Source organism: Hyla sarda, chromosome 6 (assembly GCF_029499605.1).
Source record: "Hyla sarda isolate aHylSar1 chromosome 6, aHylSar1.hap1, whole genome shotgun sequence".
In the NCBI taxonomy this organism is placed as follows: domain Eukaryota; kingdom Metazoa; phylum Chordata; class Amphibia; order Anura; family Hylidae; genus Hyla; species Hyla sarda.
The window spans coordinates 172,121,119-172,143,345 of record NC_079194.1 but is presented as its reverse complement, the minus strand read 5'-3'; the positions used below and the strand labels follow the sequence as shown (position 1 = coordinate 172,143,345).

General features: G+C 53.0%; 1 protein-coding gene across 2 annotated transcripts in view; it reads right to left on the bottom strand.

Moving 5' to 3' along the window:
• SS18L2 (SS18 like 2) overlaps positions 1–22,227 on the bottom strand; it is a 51,767-nt gene that overhangs the window by 6,552 nt on the left and 22,988 nt on the right. For both annotated transcript variants that reach the window (XM_056525808.1, XM_056525809.1), the window contains exon 2: positions 328–404. In XM_056525808.1, coding sequence (XP_056381783.1) covers positions 328–404 — 77 coding nt within the window. The remainder of the gene's footprint in view (positions 1–327; positions 405–22,227) is intronic.

The following is a 22,227-nucleotide window of genomic DNA, read 5'->3' as shown; positions in this document are numbered from 1 at the left end:
TGTATTGGCTATAAATTCAACAGGAATCCGCTGTCCCATTCACACAGCAGAATTTTCACTGCAGGAATTCCAGTGAAGTGAATAGGCTATGAATGAATGCAGAATTCAGCACAGAAATTCTGCTGAGTAAATCCGTCCTTCTAAGGTGTATTGGCACCTTGATAAGAGAAACAAGTGATTCTCAAACCGTATGGACAACAAACACACTCAGAACATTCATTACCGCATGGCATCAGGTTGTCATGTGTAAATGCAGCCCAATTGCAGTTTTCTTTGTGTTGAGAAAACCCAGCTGCCCCTTTAATACGTGATAGACACAGGACTTACTGTGAACACTCTGCCGCTCTACCTTTGCTTTGATATTCCACAATGCAGCGAATAAGTTGATCATTTTCTTCCAGTAGCTGAAGAAGCAAAATCTAAGTTATCGAAAGAATACTTCTCACAGCACAAATCTTTTTCCTGTTTGCTACAATGTGCAGGTAACATCTAACAGACGGGGATACGTTTTTTGCATGAGACAAAGTCTATCTGTTATACATTGGTTAAAAAATGTGTATATTTTAGGGTGAAAAAAAAAATGGTGTCCCTGCAGCTATTGCATGTGTGTCTCTATGAGGAGTCCTAATACAGGAAGTGAGGGTAGGAGAAGCAAGGCTCTGTGCAAGATCCTGGCTTGTCATTCATTCTGATGTGTGAGCTGGAAGCATGTTATAGAGCCCCAGCGCACAGAGCCCTGCCTGTCCACCCTCACTTCCTGTATTTGGACTCCTCACAGAGACACACAGGCAATAGCTGTGGGGACAAAAATATACACATTAACCAATGTATATTACAAATCTATATAATGGTAGTGCTGGGCATTATACCGGTTCATACCAAATACCGGTGTGTTTTTTTTTCATATACCACAATACCAGTCGGGCCCCCGAATGAATTATCAGCCGCAGCGCGTTGTCCCCATATCAGGGAACTAATCATATATGACTCGCGGACATTGCTCTGCTTCTCCTCATGTGAGCGCTACACATCCCCCCCACTTCGGGAAATGAATGATTAGTGAGCCACGGGCGCAGGGCTTCTGATCTGAGAATGAAAGCTGTCACCTCCCCCTGCAAACGCTGAAAGCCAGCGGCTCACAAGTTTTCAGCGCTTGAAGAGAGGGGACAGCTTCTGTTCTCTGATCAGATCAGAAGCCCTGCGCACGTGGCTCACAAATCCTTCATTTCCCGAAGTGGGGAGAATGTGCAGCGCTCACATGAGGAGAAGCAGAGCAGTGCCTGCAGGTAACATACAGTCATGGCCGTAAATATTGGCACCTCTGAAATATTTCAAGAAAATGAAATGCAGTTAGAGTAAGAGATGAGCGAAGTTACCGTGATACGATTCGTCACGAACTTCTCGGCTCGGCGGTTGCTGACTTTAGCCTGCATGAATTACCTCAGCTTTCAGGTGCTCCGGTGGGCTGGAGACTCTCTCCCTAGGACTGTATTCATGTTTTCCAGGTTATACCTTTTCCATGCGCTATACACATGTTTTTATTCCCTTTGTGTGTATTGGAAATAAACCAAAAAAATGGAGGGAAAAAAAGCAAATTGGACATAATGTCACACAAAACTCCAAAAATGGTCTGGACAAAATTATTGGCACCCTTTCAAAATTGTGGAAAAATAAGATTGTTTCAAGCATGTGATGCTCCTTTAAACTCACCTGGGGCAAGTAACAGGTGTGGGCGATATAAAAAGCACACCTGAAAGCAGATAAAAAGGAGAGAAGTTCACTTGGTCTTTGCATTGTGTGTCTGTGTGTAAGAGCAGGACAACAGAAAGAGGAGAAAAGAATTGTCTGAGGACTTAAGAACCAAAATTGTGGGAAAATATCAACAATTCCAAGGTTACAAGTCCATCTCCAGAGATCTAGATTTGCCTTTGTCCACAGTGCGCAATATTATCAAGAAGTTTGCAACCCATGGCACTGTAGCTAATCTGAGATGGAAGAAAAAGATTGATGAAACGTGTCAACGCAGGATACTCCGGATGGTGGATAAGCAGCCCCAAACAAGTTCCAAAGATCTTCAAGCTGTCTTGCAGGAGTATCAGTGTCAGTGCGAACTATCCGTTGACATTTAAATTAAATTAAACACTATGGCAGGAGACCCAGGAGGACCTCACTGCTGACACAGACATAAAAAAATGAAAGTACATTTTGCCAAAATGAACTTTAGTAAGCCAAAATCCTTCTGGGAAAACGTCTTGTGGACAGATGAGACTAAGATGGAGCTTTTTGGTAAAGCACATCATTCTACTGTTTACCGAAAAAGGAATGAGGCCTACAAAAAAAAAGATCACAGTACCTACAGTGAAGTATGGTGGAGGTTCAATGATGTTTTTGGGTTGTTTTGCTGCCTCTGGCACTGGGTGCCTTGAATGTGTGCAAGGCATCATGAAATCTGAGGATTACCAATGGATTTTGGTTCTCACTGTACAGCCCAATTTCAGAAAGCTGGGTTTGCATCCCAGATCTTGAGTCTTCCAGCAGGACAATGACCCCAAACATACGTCAAAAAGCACCCAGAAATGGATGGCAACAAAGCGCTGGAGAGTTCTGAAGTGACCAGCAATGAGTCCAGATCTAAATCCCATTGAACACCTGTGGAGAGATCTTAAAATTGCTGTTGGGAAAAGGCGCCCTTCCAATAAGAGAGACCTGGAGCAGTTTGCAAAGGAAGAGTGATCCAACATTCCGGCTGAGAGGTGTAAGAAGCTTATTGATGGTTATAGGAAGCGATTATTTTTCCAAAGGGTGTGCAACGAAATATTAAGTTAAGGGTGCCAATAATTTTGTCCAGCCCATTTTTGGAGTTTGGTGTGACATTATGTCCAATTTGCGTTTTTTCCTCTTTTTTGGTTTAGTTCCAATACACACAAATGAAATAAACTTGTACAGCAAAACATGTGTTACTGCAATCCTTTTCTGTGAGAAATACTTAATTTTCTTTAACCCCTTAACGACGCAGGACGTATATTTACGTCCTGCGCCGACTCCCGCGATATGAAGTGGGATCGCGCCGCGATCTCGCATCATATCGCGTTGGTCCCGGCGCTCATCAACGGCCGGGACCCGCGGCTAATACCACACATCGCCGATCGCGGCGATGTGCTGTATTAACCTTTTAGAAGCGGCGGTCATAGCTGACCGCCGCTTCTAAAGTGAAAGAGAAAGTGACCCGTCTGATCAGTCGGGCTGTTGGGGACCGCCGCGGTGGAATCTCGGCGTCCCGAACAGCTGACAGGACACTGGAGGGGGCCCTTACCTGCCTCCTCGGTGTCCGATCGGCGAATAACTGCTCCGTGCCTGAGATCCAGGCAGGAGCAGTCAAGCGCCGATAACACTGATCACAGGCGTGTTAATACACGCCTGTGATCAGGATGAGAGATCAGTGTGTGCAGTGTTATAGGTCCCTATGGGACCTATAACACTGCAAAAAAAAAGTAAAAAAAAAGTGTTAAGGTCATTTAACCCCTTCCCTAATAAAAGTTTGAATCACCCCCCTTTTCCCATAAAAAAAAAATAACAGTGTAAAAAAAAATTTAAATAAACATATGTGGTATCGCCGCGTGCGTAAATGTCCGAACTATAAAAATATATCATTAATTAAACCGCACGGTCAATGGCGTACGCACAAAGAAATTCCAAAGTCCAAAAAAGCGTATTTTGGTCACTTTTTATACCATTAAAAAATGAATAAAAAGTGATCAAAAAGTCAGATCAAAACAAAAATCATACCGATAAAAACTTCAGATCACGGCGCAAAAAAGGAGTCCTCATACCGCCCTGTATGTGGAAAAATAAAAAAGTTATAGGGGTCAGAAGAGGACATTATTAAACGTATAAATTTTCCTGCATGTAGTTATGATTTTTTCCAGAAGTGCCACAAAATCAAACCTATATAAGTAGGGTATTATGTTAACCGTATGGACCTACAGAATAATGATAAGGTGTCATTTTTACCGAAATATGCACTGCGTAGAAACGGAAGCCCCCAAAAGTTACAAAATGGCGTTTTTTCTTCGATTTTGTCGCACAATGATTTTTTTTTCCGTTTCGCCGTGCATTTTTGGGTAAAATGACTAATGTCGCTGCAAAGTAGAATTGGTAACGCAAAAAATAAGCCATAATATGGATTTTTAGGTGGAAAATTGAGAGGGTTATGATTTTTAAAAGGTAAGGAGGAAAAAACGAAAGTGCAAAAACGGAAAAACCCTGAGTCCTTAAGGGGTTAAAAATTTCAGGGGTGCCAACATTTACAGCCAAGACTATACGATTAGTTCCCTGATGTGGGGACAGAGCGCTGCGGCCGACTTCCCACCCCATGTTCATAAATTTTAAAAACAAATACACCATTCGTTTGTGCTGCGTCGTCTTTTCATCTAAATAACCCTAATTCTGATACTGTAGTCCTCCCATTCCCCTTTTAAGGCTACATTCACACTGGCATTTGTCTCCGGCAGTGTGAAGCCCAGTATTTTATGATCCCGACTAGCGTGAGAAAAAATTGTCTTTCTCCCACTATTCTTTCTGAAAATAGCAGCAACCAACGGATCCTATTGACTATAATGGGATACATCAGGACCTGTTATTGCCCGTTATGACCCGTCAAAATGACGGCCATCAAAGTCCAAAAAATAAGAGTTTGATGGCAGTTATTGACGGGGCGCAATGGTAGTGAGAAAGGGGCCTTACTCTGGTTGCCTGTCTTTGAACCCTCTCCAGCTTCAGATCTGATCTTTCTTGGTGCCCAGTACTGTAGACAGTATTCCATGTGTGGTCTAATAAGTGATTTGTACAGAGCTAGAATTTTATTTTTTCTTTGTCGTGTGGCTCTCTGCCCCTTTTAATGTACCCCATAGTATGAGGATAATTCGCTCTAGGGTAATGTCGTGTGAGGATAAGTCAACTCTTATATAAGGGAGGCATAGCATGGGGACAGGTCCGCTGTCATATAAGGGAGGCATAGCATGGGGACAGGTCCGCTGTCATAGAAGGGAGGCATAGCGTGGGGACAGGTCCACTCTGTCATATAAGGGAGGCATAGCGTGGGGACAGGTCCACTCTGTCATATAAGGGAGGCATAGCATGGGGACAGGTCCGCTGTCATATAAGGGAGGCATAGCATGGGGACAGGTCCGCTGTCATATAAGGGAGGCATAGCGTGGGGACAGGTCCGCTCTGTCATATAAGGGAGGCATAGCGTGGGGACAGGTCCACTCTGTCATATAAGGGAGGCATAGCGTGGGGACAGGTCCGTTCTGTCATATAAGGGAGGCATAGCGTGGGGACAGGTCCGCTCTGTCATATAAGGGAGGCATAGCGTGGGGACAGGTCCGCTCTGTCATATAAGGGAGGCATAGCGTGGGGACAGGTCCGCTCTGTCATATAAGGGAGGCATAGCGTGGGGACAGGTCCGCTCTGTCATATAAGGGAGGCATAGCGTGGGGACAGGTCCACTGTCATATAAGGGAGGCATAGCGTGGGGACAGGTCCACTGTCATATAAGGGAGGCATAGCGTGGGGACAGGTCCACTGTCATATAAGGGAGGCATAGCGTGGGGACAGGTCCACTGTCATATAAGGGAGGCATAGCGTGGGGACAGGTCCGCTGTCATATAAGGGAGGCATAGCGTGGGGACAGGTCCGCTGTCATATAAGGGAGGCATAGCGTGGGGACAGGTCCGCTGTCATATAAGAGAGGCATAGTGTGGGGACAGGTCCGCTGTCATATAAGGGAGGCATAGCGTGGGGACAGGTACACTGTCACATAAGGGAGGCATAGCGTGGGGACAGGTCCACTGTCACATAAGGGAGGCATAGCGTGGGGACAGGTCCACTCTGTCATATAAGGGAGGCATAGCGTGGGGACAGGTCCACTCTGTCATATAAGGGAGGCATAGCGTGGGGACAGGTCCGCTGTCATATAAGAGAGGCATAGCGTGGGGACAGGTCCGCTGTCATATAAGAGAGGCATAGCGTGGGGACAGGTCCGCTGTCACATAAGGGAGGCATAGCGTGGGGACAGGTCCGCTGTCACATAAGGGAGGCATAGCGTGGGGACAGGTCCACTGTCATATAAGGGAGGCATAGCGTGGGGACAGGTCCACGCTGTCATATAAGGGAGGCATAGCGTGGGGACAGGTCCACGCTGTCATATAAGGGAGGCATAGCGTGGGGAGAGGTCCGCTGTCATATAAGGGAGGCATAGCGTGGGGAGAGGTCCACGCTGTCATATAAGGGAGGCATAGCGTGGGGACAGGTCCACGCTGTCATATAAGGGAGGCATAGCGTGGGGACAGGTCCGCTGTCATATAAGGGAGGCATAGCGTGGGGACAGGTCCGCTGTCATATAAGGGAGGCATAGCGTGGGGACAGGTCCGCTGTCATATAAGGGAGGCATAGCGTGGGGACAGGTCCGCTGTCATATAAGGGAGGCATAGCGTGGGGACAGGTCCACTCTGTCATATAAGGGAGGCATAGCGTGGGGACAGGTCCACTCTGTCATATAAGGGAGGCATAGCGTGGGGACAGGTCCACGCTGTCATATAAGGGAGGCATAGCGTGGGGACAGGTCCACTCTGTCATATAAGGGAGGCATAGCGTGGGGACAGGTCCACGCTGTCATATAAGGGAGGCATAGCATGGGGAGAGGTCCGCTGTCATATAAGGGAGGCATAGCGTGGGGACAGGTCCGCTGTCATATAAGGGAGGCATAGCGTGGGGACAGGTCCGCTGTCATATAAGGGAGGCATAGCGTGGGGACAGGTCCACTCTGTCATATAAGGGAGGCATAGCGTGGGGACAGGTCCACTCTGTCATATAAGGGAGGCATAGCGTGGGGACAGGTCCACTCTGTCATATAAGGGAGGCATAGCGTGGGGACAGGTCTGCTGTCATAAGGGAGGCATAGCGTGGGGACAGGTCCGCTGTCATATAAGGGAGGCATAGCGTGGGGACAGGTCCGCTGTCATATAAGGGAGGCATAGCGTGGGGACAGGTCCGCTGTCATATAAGGGAGGCATAGCGTGGGGACAGGTCCACTGTCATATAAGAGAGGCATAGCGTGGGGACAGGTCCGCTGTCATATAAGGGAGGCATAGCGTGGGGACAGGTCCACTGTCATATAAGGGAGGCATAGCGTGGGGACAGGTCCACTGTCATATAAGGGAGGCATAGCGTGGGGACAGGTCCACTGTCATATAAGGGAGGCATAGCGTGGGGACAGGTCCACTGTCATATAAGGGAGGCATAGCGTGGGGACAGGTCCGCTGTCATATAAGGGAGGCATAGCGTGGGGACAGGTCCGCTGTCATATAAGGGAGGCATAGCGTGGGGACAGGTCCGCTGTCATATAAGAGAGGCATAGTGTGGGGACAGGTCCGCTGTCATATAAGGGAGGCATAGCGTGGGGACAGGTACACTGTCATATAAGGGAGGCATAGCGTGGGGACAGGTCCACTCTGTCATATAAGGGAGGCATAGCGTGGGGACAGGTCCACTCTGTCATATAAGGGAGGCATAGCGTGGGGACAGGTCCGCTGTCATATAAGAGAGGCATAGCGTGGGGACAGGTCCGCTGTCACATAAGGGAGGCATAGCGTGGGGACAGGTCCGCTGTCACATAAGGGAGGCATAGCGTGGGGACAGGTCCACTGTCATATAAGGGAGGCATAGCGTGGGGACAGGTCCACGCTGTCATATAAGGGAGGCATAGCGTGGGGACAGGTCCACGCTGTCATATAAGGGAGGCATAGCGTGGGGACAGGTCCGCTGTCATATAAGGGAGGCATAGCGTGGGGACAGGTCCGCTGTCATATAAGGGAGGCATAGCGTGGGGACAGGTCCACTCTGTCATATAAGGGAGGCATAGCGTGGGGACAGGTCCACTCTGTCATATAAGGGAGGCATAGCGTGGGGACAGGTCCACTCTGTCATATAAGGGAGGCATAGCGTGGGGACAGGTCCACTCAGTCATATAAGGGAGGCATAGCGTGGGGACAGGTCCACTCAGTCATATAAGGGAGGCATAGCGTGGGGACAGGTCCACTCAGTCATATAAGGGAGGCATAGCGTGGGGACAGGTCCACTGTCATATAAGGGAGGCATAGCGTGGGGACAGGTCCACTCTGTCATATAAGGGAGGCATAGCGTGGGGACAGGTCCACGCTGTCATATAAGGGAGGCATAGCGTGGGGACAGGTCCGCTGTCATATAAGGGAGGCATAGCGTGGGGAGAGGTCCGCTGTCATATAAGGGAGGCATAGCGTGGGGACAGGTCCGCTGTCATATAAGGGAGGAATAGCGTGGGGACAGGTCCACTGTCATATAAGGGAGGCATAGCGTGGGGACAGGTCCACTCTGTCATATAAGGGAGGCATAGCGTGGGGACAGGTCCACTCTGTCATATAAGGGAGGCATAGCGTGGGGACAGGTCCACTCAGTCATATAAGGGAGGCATAGCGTGGGGACAGGTCCACTCAGTCATATAAGGGAGGCATAGCGTGGGGACAGGTCCGCTGTCATATAAGGGAGGCATAGCGTGGGGACAGGTCCACGCTGTCATATAAGGGAGGCATAGCGTGGGGACAGGTCCGCTGTCATATAAGGGAGGCATAGCGTGGGGAGAGGTCCGCTGTCATATAAGGGAGGCATAGCGTGGGGACAGGTCCGCTGTCATATAAGGGAGGAATAGCGTGGGGACAGGTCCACTGTCATATAAGGGAGGCATAGCGTGGGGACAGGTCCACTCAGTCATATAAGGGAGGCATAGCGTGGGGACAGGTCCACTCTGTCATATAAGGGAGGCATAGCGTGGGGACAGGTCCACTCTGTCATATAAGGGAGGCATAGCATGGGGACAGGTCCGCTGTCATATAAGGGAGGCATAGCGTGGGGACAGGTCCGCTGTCATATAAGGGAGGCATAGCGTGGGGACAGGTCCACTCTGTCATATAAGAGAGGCATAGCGTGGGGACAGGTCCGCTGTCATATAAGGGAGGCATAGCGTGGGGACAGGTCCGCTGTCATATAAGGGAGGCATAGCGTGGGGACAGGTCCACTCTGTCATATAAGGGAGGCATAGCGTGGGGACAGGTCCACTCTGTCATATGAGGGAGGCATAGCGTGGGGACAGGTCCGCTGTCATATGAGGGAGGCATAGCGTGGGGACAGGTCCACTCAGTCATATAAGGGAGGCATAGCGTGGGGACAGGTCCGCTGTCATATAAGGGAGGCATAGCGTGGGGAGAGGTCCGCTGTCATATAAGGGAGGCATAGCGTGGGGACAGGTCCGCTGTCATATAAGGGAGGAATAGCGTGGGGACAGGTCCACTGTCATATAAGGGAGGCATAGCGTGGGGACAGGTCCACTCAGTCATATAAGGGAGGCATAGCGTGGGGACAGGTCCACTCTGTCATATAAGGGAGGCATAGCGTGGGGACAGGTCCACTCTGTCATATAAGGGAGGCATAGCATGGGGACAGGTCCACTCAGTCATATAAGGGAGGCATAGCATGGGGACAGGTCCGCTGTCATATAAGGGAGGCATAGCGTGGGGACAGGTCCGCTGTCATATAAGGGAGGCATAGCGTGGGGACAGGTCCACTCTGTCATATAAGAGAGGCATAGCGTGGGGACAGGTCCGCTGTCATATAAGGGAGGCATAGCGTGGGGACAGGTCCGCTGTCATATAAGGGAGGCATAGCGTGGGGACAGGTCCACTCTGTCATATAAGGGAGGCATAGCGTGGGGACAGGTCCACTCTGTCATATAAGGGAGGCATAGCGTGGGGACAGGTCCGCTGTCATATGAGGGAGGCATAGCGTGGGGACAGGTCCACTCAGTCATATAAGGGAGGCATAGCGTGGGGACAGGTCCGCTGTCATATAAGGGAGGCATAGCGTGGGGAGAGGTCCGCTGTCATATAAGGGAGGCATAGCGTGGGGACAGGTCCGCTGTCATATAAGGGAGGCATAGCGTGGGGACAGGTCCACTCAGTCATATAAGGGAGGCATAGCGTGGGGACAGGTCCACTCTGTCATATAAGAGAGGCATAGCGTGGGGACAGGTCCACTCTGTCATATAAGGGAGGCATAGCGTGGGGACAGGTCCACTCTGTCATATAAGGGAGGCATAGCGTGGGGACAGGTCCACTCAGTCATATAAGGGAGGCATAGCGTGGGGACAGGTCCACTCTGTCATATAAGGGAGGCATAGCGTGGGGACAGGTCCGCTGTCATATAAGGGAGGCATAGCGTGGGGACAGGTCCGCTGTCATATAAGGGAGGCATAGCGTGGGGACAGGTCCGCTGTCATATAAGGGAGGCATAGCGTGGGGACAGGTCCGCTGTCATATAAGGGAGGCATAGCGTGGGGACAGGTCGACTCTGTCATATAAGGGAGGCATAGCGTGGGGACAGGTCCGCTGTCATATAAGAGGCATAGCGTGGGGACAGGTCCGCTGTCATATAAGGGAGGCATAGCGTGGGGACAGGTCCGCTGTCATATAAGGGAGGCATAGCGTGGGGACAGGTCCACTCTGTCATATAAGGGAGGCATAGCGTGGGGACAGGTCCACTCTGTCATATAAGGGAGGCATAGCGTGGGGACAGGTCCGCTGTCATATGAGGGAGGCATAGCGTGGGGACAGGTCCACTCAGTCATATAAGGGAGGCATAGCGTGGGGACAGGTCCGCTGTCATATAAGGGAGGCATAGCGTGGGGACAGGTCCACTCTGTCATATAAGGGAGGCATAGCGTGGGGACAGGTCCACTGTCATATAAGGGAGGCATAGCGTGGGGACAGGTCCATGCTGTCATATAAGGGAGGCATAGCGTGGGGACAGGTCCCCTGTCATATAAGGGAGGCATAGCGTGGGGAGAGGTCCGCTGTCATATAAGGGAGGCATAGCGTGGGGACAGGTCCGCTGTCATATAAGGGAGGCATAGCGTGGGGACAGGTCCACTCTGTCATATAAGGGAGGCATAGCGTGGGGAGAGGTCCACTCTGTCATATAAGGGAGGCATAGCGTGGGGACAGGTCCGCTGTCATATAAGGGAGGCATAGCGTGGGGACAGGTCCACTCTGTCATATAAGGGAGGCATAGCGTGGGGACAGGTCCACTCTGTCATATAAGGGAGGCATAGCGTGGGGACAGGTCCACTCTGTCATATAAGGGAGGCATAGCGTGGGGACAGGTCCACTCTGTCATATAAGGGAGGCATAGCGTGGGGACAGGTCCACTCTGTCATATAAGGGAGGCATAGCGTGGGGACAGGTCCACTCTGTCATATAAGGGAGGCATAGCGTGGGGACAGGTCCGCTGTCATATAAGGGAGGCATAGCGTGGGGACAGGTCCACTCTGTCATATAAGGGAGGCATAGCGTGGGGACAGGTCCACTCAGTCATATAAGGGAGGCATAGCGTGGGGACAGGTCCGCTGTCATATAAGGGAGGCATAGCGTGGGGACAGGTCCACTCTGTCATATAAGGGAGGCATAGCGTGGGGACAGGTCCACTCAGTCATATAAGGGAGGCATAGCGTGGGGACAGGTCCACTCAGTCATATAAGGGAGGCATAGCGTGGGGACAGGTCCGCTCAGTCATATAAGGGAGGCATAGCGTGGGGACAGGTCCGCTCTGTCATATAAGGGAGGCATAGCGTGGGGACAGGTCCGCTCTGTCATATAAGGGAGGCATAGCGTGGGGACAGGTCCGCTCTGTCATATAAGGGAGGCATAGCGTGGGGAGAGGTCCACGCTGTCATATAAGGGAGGCATAGCGTGGGGACAGGTCCACTGTCATATAAGGGAGGCATAGCGTGGGGACAGGTCCACTGTCATATAAGGGAGGCATAGCGTGGGGAGAGGTCCACTGTCATATAAGGGAGGCATAGCGTGGGGACAGGTCCACTCAGTCATATAAGGGAGGCATAGCGTGGGGACAGGTCCACTCAGTCATATAAGGGAGGCATAGCGTGGGGACAGGTCCACTCTGTCATATAAGGGAGGCATAGCGTGGGCACAGGTCCACTCTGTCATATAAGGGAGGCATAGCGTGGGCACAGGTCCACTCTGTCATATAAGGGAGGCATAGCGTGGGGAGAGGTCCACTGTCATATAAGGGAGGCATAGCGTGGGGACAGGTCCACTCTGTCATATAAGGGAGGCATAGCGTGGGGACAGGTCCACTGTCATATAAGGGAGGCATAGCGTGGGGACAGGTCCGCTCTGTCATATAAGGGAGGCATTGCGTGGGGAGAGGTCCACTCTGTCATATAAGAGAGGCATAGCATGGGGACAGGTCCACTCTGTCATATAAGGGAGGCATAGCGTGGGGACAGGTCCACTCTGTCATATAAGGGAGGCATAGCGTGGGGACAGGTCCACTCTGTCATATAAGGGAGGCATAGCGTGGGGAGAGGTCCACTGTCATATAAGGGAGGCATAGCGTGGGGACAGGTCCACTCTGTCATATAAGGGAGGCATAGCGTGGGGACAGGTCCGCTCTGTCATATAAGGGAGGCATAGCGTGGGGACAGGTCCACTCTGTCATATAAGGGAGGCATAGCGTGGGGACAGGTCCACTGTCATATAAGGGAGGCATAGCGTGGGGACAGGTCCACTGTCATATAAGGGAGGCATAGCGTGGGGAGAGGTCCACTGTCATATAAGGGAGGCATAGCGTGGGGACAGGTCCACTCAGTCATATAAGGGAGGCATAGCGTGGGGACAGGTCCACTCAGTCATATAAGGGAGGCATAGCGTGGGGACAGGTCCACTCTGTCATATAAGGGAGGCATAGCGTGGGCACAGGTCCACTCTGTCATATAAGGGAGGCATAGCGTGGGGAGAGGTCCACTGTCATATAAGGGAGGCATAGCGTGGGGAGAGGTCCACTGTCATATAAGGGAGGCATAGCGTGGGGACAGGTCCGCTCTGTCATATAAGGGAGGCATTGCGTGGGGAGAGGTCCACTCTGTCATATAAGAGAGGCATAGCATGGGGACAGGTCCACTCTGTCATATAAGGGAGGCATAGCGTGGGGACAGGTCCACTCTGTCATATAAGGGAGGCATAGCGTGGGGACAGGTCCACTCTGTCATATAAGGGAGGCATAGCGTGGGGACAGGTCCACTCTGTCATATAAGGGAGGCATAGCGTGGGGAGAGGTCCACTGTCATATAAGGGAGGCATAGCGTGGGGACAGGTCCGCTCTGTCATATAAGGGAGGCATAGCGTGGGGACAGGTCCGCTGTCATATAAGGGAGGCATAGCGTGGGGACAGGTCCACTCTGTCATATAAGGGAGGCATAGCGTGGGGACAGGTCCGCTGTCATATAAGGGAGGCATAGCGTGGGGAGAGGTCCACTGTCATATAAGGGAGGCATAGCGTGGGGACAGGTCCACTCAGTCATATAAGGGAGGCATAGCGTGGGGACAGGTCCGCTCTGTCATATAAGGGAGGCATAGCGTGGGGACAGGTCCGCTCTGTCATATAAGGGAGGCATAGCATGGGGAGAGGTCCACTCAGTCATATAAGGGAGGCATAGCGTGGGGACAGGTCCACTCTGTCATATAAGGGAGGCATAGCGTGGGGACAGGTCCGCTGTCATATGAGGGAGGCATAGCGTGGGGACAGGTCCACTCAGTCATATAAGGGAGGCATAGCGTGGGGACAGGTCCGCTGTCATATAAGGGAGGCATAGCGTGGGGACAGGTCCGCTGTCATATAAGGGAGGCATAGCGTGGGGACAGGTCCACTCTGTCATATAAGGGAGGCATAGCGTGGGGACAGGTCCGCTGTCATATAAGGGAGGCATAGCGTGGGGACAGGTCCGCTGTCATATAAGGGAGGCATAGCGTGGGGACAGGTCCACTCTGTCATATAAGGGAGGCATAGCGTGGGGACAGGTCCACTGTCATATAAGGGAGGCATAGCGTGGGGAGAGGTCCGCTCTGTCATATAAGGGAGGCATTGCGTGGGGAGAGGTCCACTCTGTCATATAAGAGAGGCATAGCATGGGGACAGGTCCACTCTGTCATATAAGGGAGGCATAGCGTGGGGACAGGTCCACTCTGTCATATAAGGGAGGCATAGCGTGGGGACAGGTCCACTCTGTCATATAAGGGAGGCATAGCGTGGGGAGAGGTCCACTGTCATATAAGGGAGGCATAGCGTGGGGACAGGTCCGCTCTGTCATATAAGGGAGGCATAGCGTGGGGACAGGTCCACTCTGTCATATAAGGGAGGCATAGCGTGGGGACAGGTCCACTCTGTCATATAAGGGAGGCATAGCGTGGGGAGAGGTCCGCTGTCATATAAGGGAGGCATAGCGTGGGGACAGGTCCGCTGTCATATAAGGGAGGCATAGCGTGGGGACAGGTCCGCTGTCATATAAGGGAGGCATAGCGTGGGGACAGGTCCGCTGTCATATAAGGGAGGCATAGCGTGGGGAGAGGTCCGCTGTCATATAAGGGAGGCATAGCGTGGGGACAGGTCCGCTGTCATATAAGGGAGGCATAGCGTGGGGACAGGTCCACTCTGTCATATAAGGGAGGCATAGCGTGGGGACAGGTCCACTCTGTCATATAAGGGAGGCATAGCGTGGGGACAGGTCCACTCTGTCATATAAGGGAGGCATAGCGTGGGGAGAGGTCCGCTGTCATATAAGGGAGGCATAGCGTGGGGACAGGTCCACTCTGTCATATAAGGGAGGCATAGCGTGGGGACAGGTCCACTCTGTCATATAAGGGAGGCATAGCGTGGGGACAGGTCCACTCTGTCATATAAGGGAGGCATAGCGTGGGGACAGGTCCACTCTGTCATATAAGGGAGGCATAGCGTGGGGACAGGTCCACTCTGTCATATAAGGGAGGCATAGCGTGGGGACAGGTCCACTCTGTCATATAAGGGAGGCATAGCGTGGGGACAGGTCCACTCTGTCATATAAGGGAGGCATAGCGTGGGGACAGGTCCGCTGTCATATAAGGGAGGCATAGCGTGGGGACAGGTCCGCTCTGTCATATAAGGGAGGCATAGCGTGGGGACAGGTCCGCTGTCATATAAGGGAGGCATAGCGTGGGGACAGGTCCGCTGTCATATAAGGGAGGCATAGCGTGGGGAGAGGTCCACTGTCATATAAGGGAGGCATAGCGTGGGGACAGGTCCACTCAGTCATATAAGGGAGGCATAGCGTGGGGACAGGTCCGCTCTGTCATATAAGGGAGGCATAGCGTGGGGACAGGTCCGCTCTGTCATATAAGGGAGGCATAGCATGGGGAGAGGTCCACTCAGTCATATAAGGGAGGCATAGCGTGGGGACAGGTCCACTCTGTCATATAAGGGAGGCATAGCGTGGGGACAGGTCCGCTGTCATATGAGGGAGGCATAGCGTGGGGACAGGTCCACTCAGTCATATAAGGGAGGCATAGCGTGGGGACAGGTCCGCTGTCATATAAGGGAGGCATAGCGTGGGGACAGGTCCGCTGTCATATAAGGGAGGCATAGCGTGGGGACAGGTCCACTCTGTCATATAAGGGAGGCATAGCGTGGGGACAGGTCCGCTGTCATATAAGGGAGGCATAGCGTGGGGACAGGTCCGCTGTCATATAAGGGAGGCATAGCGTGGGGACAGGTCCACTCTGTCATATAAGGGAGGCATAGCGTGGGGAGAGGTCCACTCTGTCATATAAGGGAGGCATAGCGTGGGGACAGGTCCGCTGTCATATAAGGGAGGCATAGCGTGGGGACAGGTCCACTCTGTCATATAAGGGAGGCATAGCGTGGGGACAGGTCCACTCTGTCATATAAGGGAGGCATAGCGTGGGGACAGGTCCACTCTGTCATATAAGGGAGGCATAGCGTGGGGACAGGTCCACTCTGTCATATAAGGGAGGCATAGCGTGGGGACAGGTCCACTCTGTCATATGAGGGAGGCATAGCGTGGGGACAGGTCCGCTGTCATATGAGGGAGGCATAGCGTGGGGACAGGTCCACTCTGTCATATAAGGGAGGCATAGCGTGGGGACAGGTCCACTCTGTCATATAAGGGAGGCATAGCGTGGGGACAGGTCCACTCTGTCATATAAGGGAGGCATAGCGTGGGGACAGGTCCACTCTGTCATATAAGGGAGGCATAGCGTGGGGACAGGTCCACTCAGTCATATAAGGGAGGCATAGCGTGGGGACAGGTCCACTCAGTCATATAAGGGAGGCATAGCGTGGGGACAGGTCCGCTCAGTCATATAAGGGAGGCATAGCGTGGGGACAGGTCCGCTCTGTCATATAAGGGAGGCATAGCGTGGGGACAGGTCCGCTCTGTCATATAAGGGAGGCATAGCGTGGGGACAGGTCCGCTCTGTCATATAAGGGAGGCATAGCGTGGGGACAGGTCCACTGTCATATAAGGGAGGCATAGCGTGGGGACAGGTCCACTGTCATATAAGGGAGGCATAGCGTGGGGAGAGGTCCACTGTCATATAAGGGAGGCATAGCGTGGGGACAGGTCCACTCAGTCATATAAGGGAGGCATAGCGTGGGGACAGGTCCACTCAGTCATATAAGGGAGGCATAGCGTGGGGACAGGTCCACTCTGTCATATAAGGGAGGCATAGCGTGGGCACAGGTCCACTCTGTCATATAAGGGAGGCATAGCGTGGGCACAGGTCCACTCTGTCATATAAGGGAGGCATAGCGTGGGGAGAGGTCCACTGTCATATAAGGGAGGCATAGCGTGGGGACAGGTCCACTCTGTCATATAAGGGAGGCATAGCGTGGGGACAGGTCCACTCTGTCATATAAGGGAGGCATAGCGTGGGGACAGGTCCACTGTCATATAAGGGAGGCATAGCGTGGGGACAGGTCCGCTCTGTCATATAAGGGAGGCATTGCGTGGGGAGAGGTCCACTCTGTCATATAAGAGAGGCATAGCATGGGGACAGGTCCACTCTGTCATATAAGGGAGGCATAGCGTGGGGACAGGTCCACTCTGTCATATAAGGGAGGCATAGCGTGGGGACAGGTCCACTCTGTCATATAAGGGAGGCATAGCGTGGGGAGAGGTCCACTGTCATATAAGGGAGGCATAGCGTGGGGACAGGTCCGCTCTGTCATATAAGGGAGGCATAGCGTGGGGACAGGTCCACTCTGTCATATAAGGGAGGCATAGCGTGGGGACAGGTCCACTGTCATATAAGGGAGGCATAGCGTGGGGACAGGTCCACTGTCATATAAGGGAGGCATAGCGTGGGGAGAGGTCCACTGTCATATAAGGGAGGCATAGCGTGGGGACAGGTCCACTCAGTCATATAAGGGAGGCATAGCGTGGGGACAGGTCCACTCAGTCATATAAGGGAGGCATAGCGTGGGGACAGGTCCACTCTGTCATATAAGGGAGGCATAGCGTGGGCACAGGTCCACTCTGTCATATAAGGGAGGCATAGCGTGGGGAGAGGTCCACTGTCATATAAGGGAGGCATAGCGTGGGGAGAGGTCCACTGTCATATAAGGGAGGCATAGCGTGGGGACAGGTCCGCTCTGTCATATAAGGGAGGCATTGCGTGGGGAGAGGTCCACTCTGTCATATAAGAGAGGCATAGCATGGGGACAGGTCCACTCTGTCATATAAGGGAGGCATAGCGTGGGGACAGGTCCACTCTGTCATATAAGGGAGGCATAGCGTGGGGACAGGTCCACTCTGTCATATAAGGGAGGCATAGCGTGGGGAGAGGTCCACTGTCATATAAGGGAGGCATAGCGTGGGGACAGGTCCGCTCTGTCATATAAGGGAGGCATAGCGTGGGGACAGGTCCACTCTGTCATATAAGGGAGGCATAGCGTGGGGACAGGTCCACTCTGTCATATAAGGGAGGCATAGCGTGGGGAGAGGTCCGCTGTCATATAAGGGAGGCATAGCGTGGGGACAGGTCCGCTGTCATATAAGGGAGGAATAGCGTGGGGACAGGTCCACTGTCATATAAGGGAGGCATAGCGTGGGGACAGGTCCACTCTGTCATATAAGGGAGGCATAGCGTGGGGACAGGTCCACTCTGTCATATAAGGGAGGCATAGCGTGGGGACAGGTCCACTCAGTCATATAAGGGAGGCATAGCGTGGGGACAGGTCCACTCAGTCATATAAGGGAGGCATAGCGTGGGGACAGGTCCGCTGTCATATAAGGGAGGCATAGCGTGGGGACAGGTCCACGCTGTCATATAAGGGAGGCATAGCGTGGGGACAGGTCCGCTGTCATATAAGGGAGGCATAGCGTGGGGAGAGGTCCGCTGTCATATAAGGGAGGCATAGCGTGGGGACAGGTCCGCTGTCATATAAGGGAGGAATAGCGTGGGGACAGGTCCACTGTCATATAAGGGAGGCATAGCGTGGGGACAGGTCCACTCAGTCATATAAGGGAGGCATAGCGTGGGGACAGGTCCACTCTGTCATATAAGGGAGGCATAGCGTGGGGACAGGTCCACTCTGTCATATAAGGGAGGCATAGCATGGGGACAGGTCCGCTGTCATATAAGGGAGGCATAGCGTGGGGACAGGTCCGCTGTCATATAAGGGAGGCATAGCGTGGGGACAGGTCCACTCTGTCATATAAGAGAGGCATAGCGTGGGGACAGGTCCGCTGTCATATAAGGGAGGCATAGCGTGGGGACAGGTCCGCTGTCATATAAGGGAGGCATAGCGTGGGGACAGGTCCACTCTGTCATATAAGGGAGGCATAGCGTGGGGACAGGTCCACTCTGTCATATAAGGGAGGCATAGCGTGGGGACAGGTCCGCTGTCATATGAGGGAGGCATAGCGTGGGGACAGGTCCACTCAGTCATATAAGGGAGGCATAGCGTGGGGACAGGTCCGCTGTCATATAAGGGAGGCATAGCGTGGGGAGAGGTCGCTGTCATATAAGGGAGGCATAGCGTGGGGACAGGTCCGCTGTCATATAAGGAGGAATAGCGTGGGGACAGGTCCACTGTCATATAAGGGAGGCATAGCGTGGGGACAGGTCCACTCAGTCATATAAGGGAGGCATAGCGTGGGGACAGGTCCACTCTGTCATATAAGGGAGGCATAGCGTGGGGACAGGTCCACTCTGTCATATAAGGGAGCATAGCATGGGGACAGGTCCACTCAGTCATATAAGGGAGCATAGCGTGGGGACAGGTCCACTCTGTCATATAAGGGAGGCATAGCATGGGACAGGTCCGCTGTCATATAAGGGAGGCATAGCGTGGGGACAGGGTCCGCTGTCATATAAGGGAGGCATAGCGTGGGGACAGGTCCACTCTGTCATATAAGAGAGGCATAGCGTGGGGACAGGTCCGCTGTCATATAAGGGAGGCATAGCGTAGGGGACAGGTCCGCTGTCATATAAGGGAGGCATAGCGTGGGGACAGGTCCACTCTGTCATATAAGGGAGGCATAGCGTGGGGACAGGTCCACTCTGTCATATAAGGGAGGCATAGCGTGGGGACAGGTCCGCTGTCATATGAGGGAGGCATAGCGTGGGGACAGGTCCACTCAGTCATATAAGGGAGGCATAGCGTGGGGACAGGTCCGCTGTCATATAAGGGAGGCATAGCGTGGGGAGAGGTCCGCTGTCATATAAGGGAGGCATAGCGTGGGGACAGGTCCGCTGTCATATAAGGGAGGAATAGCGTGGGGACAGGTCCACTGTCATATAAGGGAGGCATAGCGTGGGGACAGGTCCACTCAGTCATATAAGGGAGGCATAGCGTGGGGACAGGTCCACTCTGTCATATAAGAGAGGCATAGCGTGGGGACAGGTCCACTCTGTCATATAAGGGAGGCATAGCGTGGGGACAGGTCCACTCTGTCATATAAGGGAGGCATAGCATGGGGACAGGTCCACTCAGTCATATAAGGGAGGCATAGCGTGGGGACAGGTCCACTCTGTCATATAAGGGAGGCATAGCGTGGGGACAGGTCCGCTGTCATATAAGGGAGGCATAGCGTGGGGACAGGTCCGCTGTCATATAAGGGAGGCATAGCGTGGGGACAGGTCCGCTGTCATATAAGGGAGGCATAGCGTGGGGACAGGTCCGCTGTCATATAAGGGAGGCATAGCGTGGGGACAGGTCCACTCTGTCATATAAGGGAGGCATAGCGTGGGGACAGGTCCGCTGTCATATAAGAGGCATAGCGTGGGGACAGGTCCGCTGTCATATAAGGGAGGCATAGCGTGGGGACAGGTCCGCTGTCATATAAGGGAGGCATAGCGTGGGGACAGGTCCACTCTGTCATATAAGGGAGGCATAGCGTGGGGACAGGTCCACTCTGTCATATAAGGGAGGCATAGCGTGGGGACAGGTCCGCTCAGTCATATGAGGGAGGCATAGCGTGGGGACAGGTCCACTCAGTCATATAAGGGAGGCATAGCGTGGGGACAGGTCCACGCTGTCATATAAGGGAGGCATAGCGTGGGGACAGGTCCACTCTGTCATATAAGGGAGGCATAGCGTGGGGACAGGTCCACGCTGTCATATAAGGGAGGCATAGCGTGGGGACAGGTCCACGCTGTCATATAAGGGAGGCATAGCGTGGGGACAGGTCCGCTGTCATATAAGGGAGGCATAGCGTGGGGAGAGGTCCGCTGTCATATAAGGGAGGCATAGCGTGGGGACAGGTCCGCTGTCATATAAGGGAGGCATAGCGTGGGGACAGGTCCACTCTGTCATATAAGGGAGGCATAGCGTGGGGAGAGGTCCACTCTGTCATATAAGGGAGGCATAGCGTGGGGACAGGTCCACGCTGTCATATAAGGGAGGCATAGCGTGGGGACAGGTCCACTCTGTCATATAAGGGAGGCATAGCGTGGGGACAGGTCCACTCTGTCATATAAGGGAGGCATAGCGTGGGGACAGGTCCACTCTGTCATATAAGGGAGGCATAGCGTGGGGACAGGTCCACTCTGTCATATAAGGGAGGCATAGCGTGGGGACAGGTCCACTCTGTCATATAAGGGAGGCATAGCGTGGGGACAGGTCCACTCTGTCATATAAGGGAGGCATAGCGTGGGGACAGGTCCGCTGTCATATAAGGGAGGCATAGCGTGGGGACAGGTCCACTCTGTCATATAAGGGAGGCATAGCGTGGGGACAGGTCCACTCTGTCATATAAGGGAGGCATAGCGTGGGGACAGGTCCACTCAGTCATATAAGGGAGGCATAGCGTGGGGACAGGTCCGCTGTCATATAAGGGAGGCATAGCGTGGGGACAGGTCCACTCTGTCATATAAGGGAGGCATAGCGTGGGGACAGGTCCACTCAGTCATATAAGGGAGGCATAGCGTGGGGACAGGTCCACTCAGTCATATAAGGGAGGCATAGCGTGGGGACAGGTCCGCTCAGTCATATAAGGGAGGCATAGCGTGGGGACAGGTCCGCTCTGTCATATAAGGGAGGCATAGCGTGGGGACAGGTCCGCTCTGTCATATAAGGGAGGCATAGCGTGGGGACAGGTCCGCTCTGTCATATAAGGGAGGCATAGCGTGGGGAGAGGTCCACGCTGTCATATAAGGGAGGCATAGCGTGGGGACAGGTCCACTGTCATATAAGGGAGGCATAGCGTGGGGACAGGTCCACTGTCATATAAGGGAGGCATAGCGTGGGGAGAGGTCCACTGTCATATAAGGGAGGCATAGCGTGGGGACAGGTCCACTCAGTCATATAAGGGAGGCATAGCGTGGGGACAGGTCCACTCAGTCATATAAGGGAGGCATAGCGTGGGGACAGGTCCACTCTGTCATATAAGGGAGGCATAGCGTGGGCACAGGTCCACTCTGTCATATAAGGGAGGCATAGCGTGGGCACAGGTCCACTCTGTCATATAAGGGAGGCATAGCGTGGGGAGAGGTCCACTGTCATATAAGGGAGGCATAGCGTGGGGACAGGTCCACTCTGTCATATAAGGGAGGCATAGCGTGGGGACAGGTCCACTCTGTCATATAAGGGAGGCATAGCGTGGGGACAGGTCCACTGTCATATAAGGGAGGCATAGCGTGGGGACAGGTCCGCTCTGTCATATAAGGGAGGCATTGCGTGGGGAGAGGTCCACTCTGTCATATAAGAGAGGCATAGCATGGGGACAGGTCCACTCTGTCATATAAGGGAGGCATAGCGTGGGGACAGGTCCACTCTGTCATATAA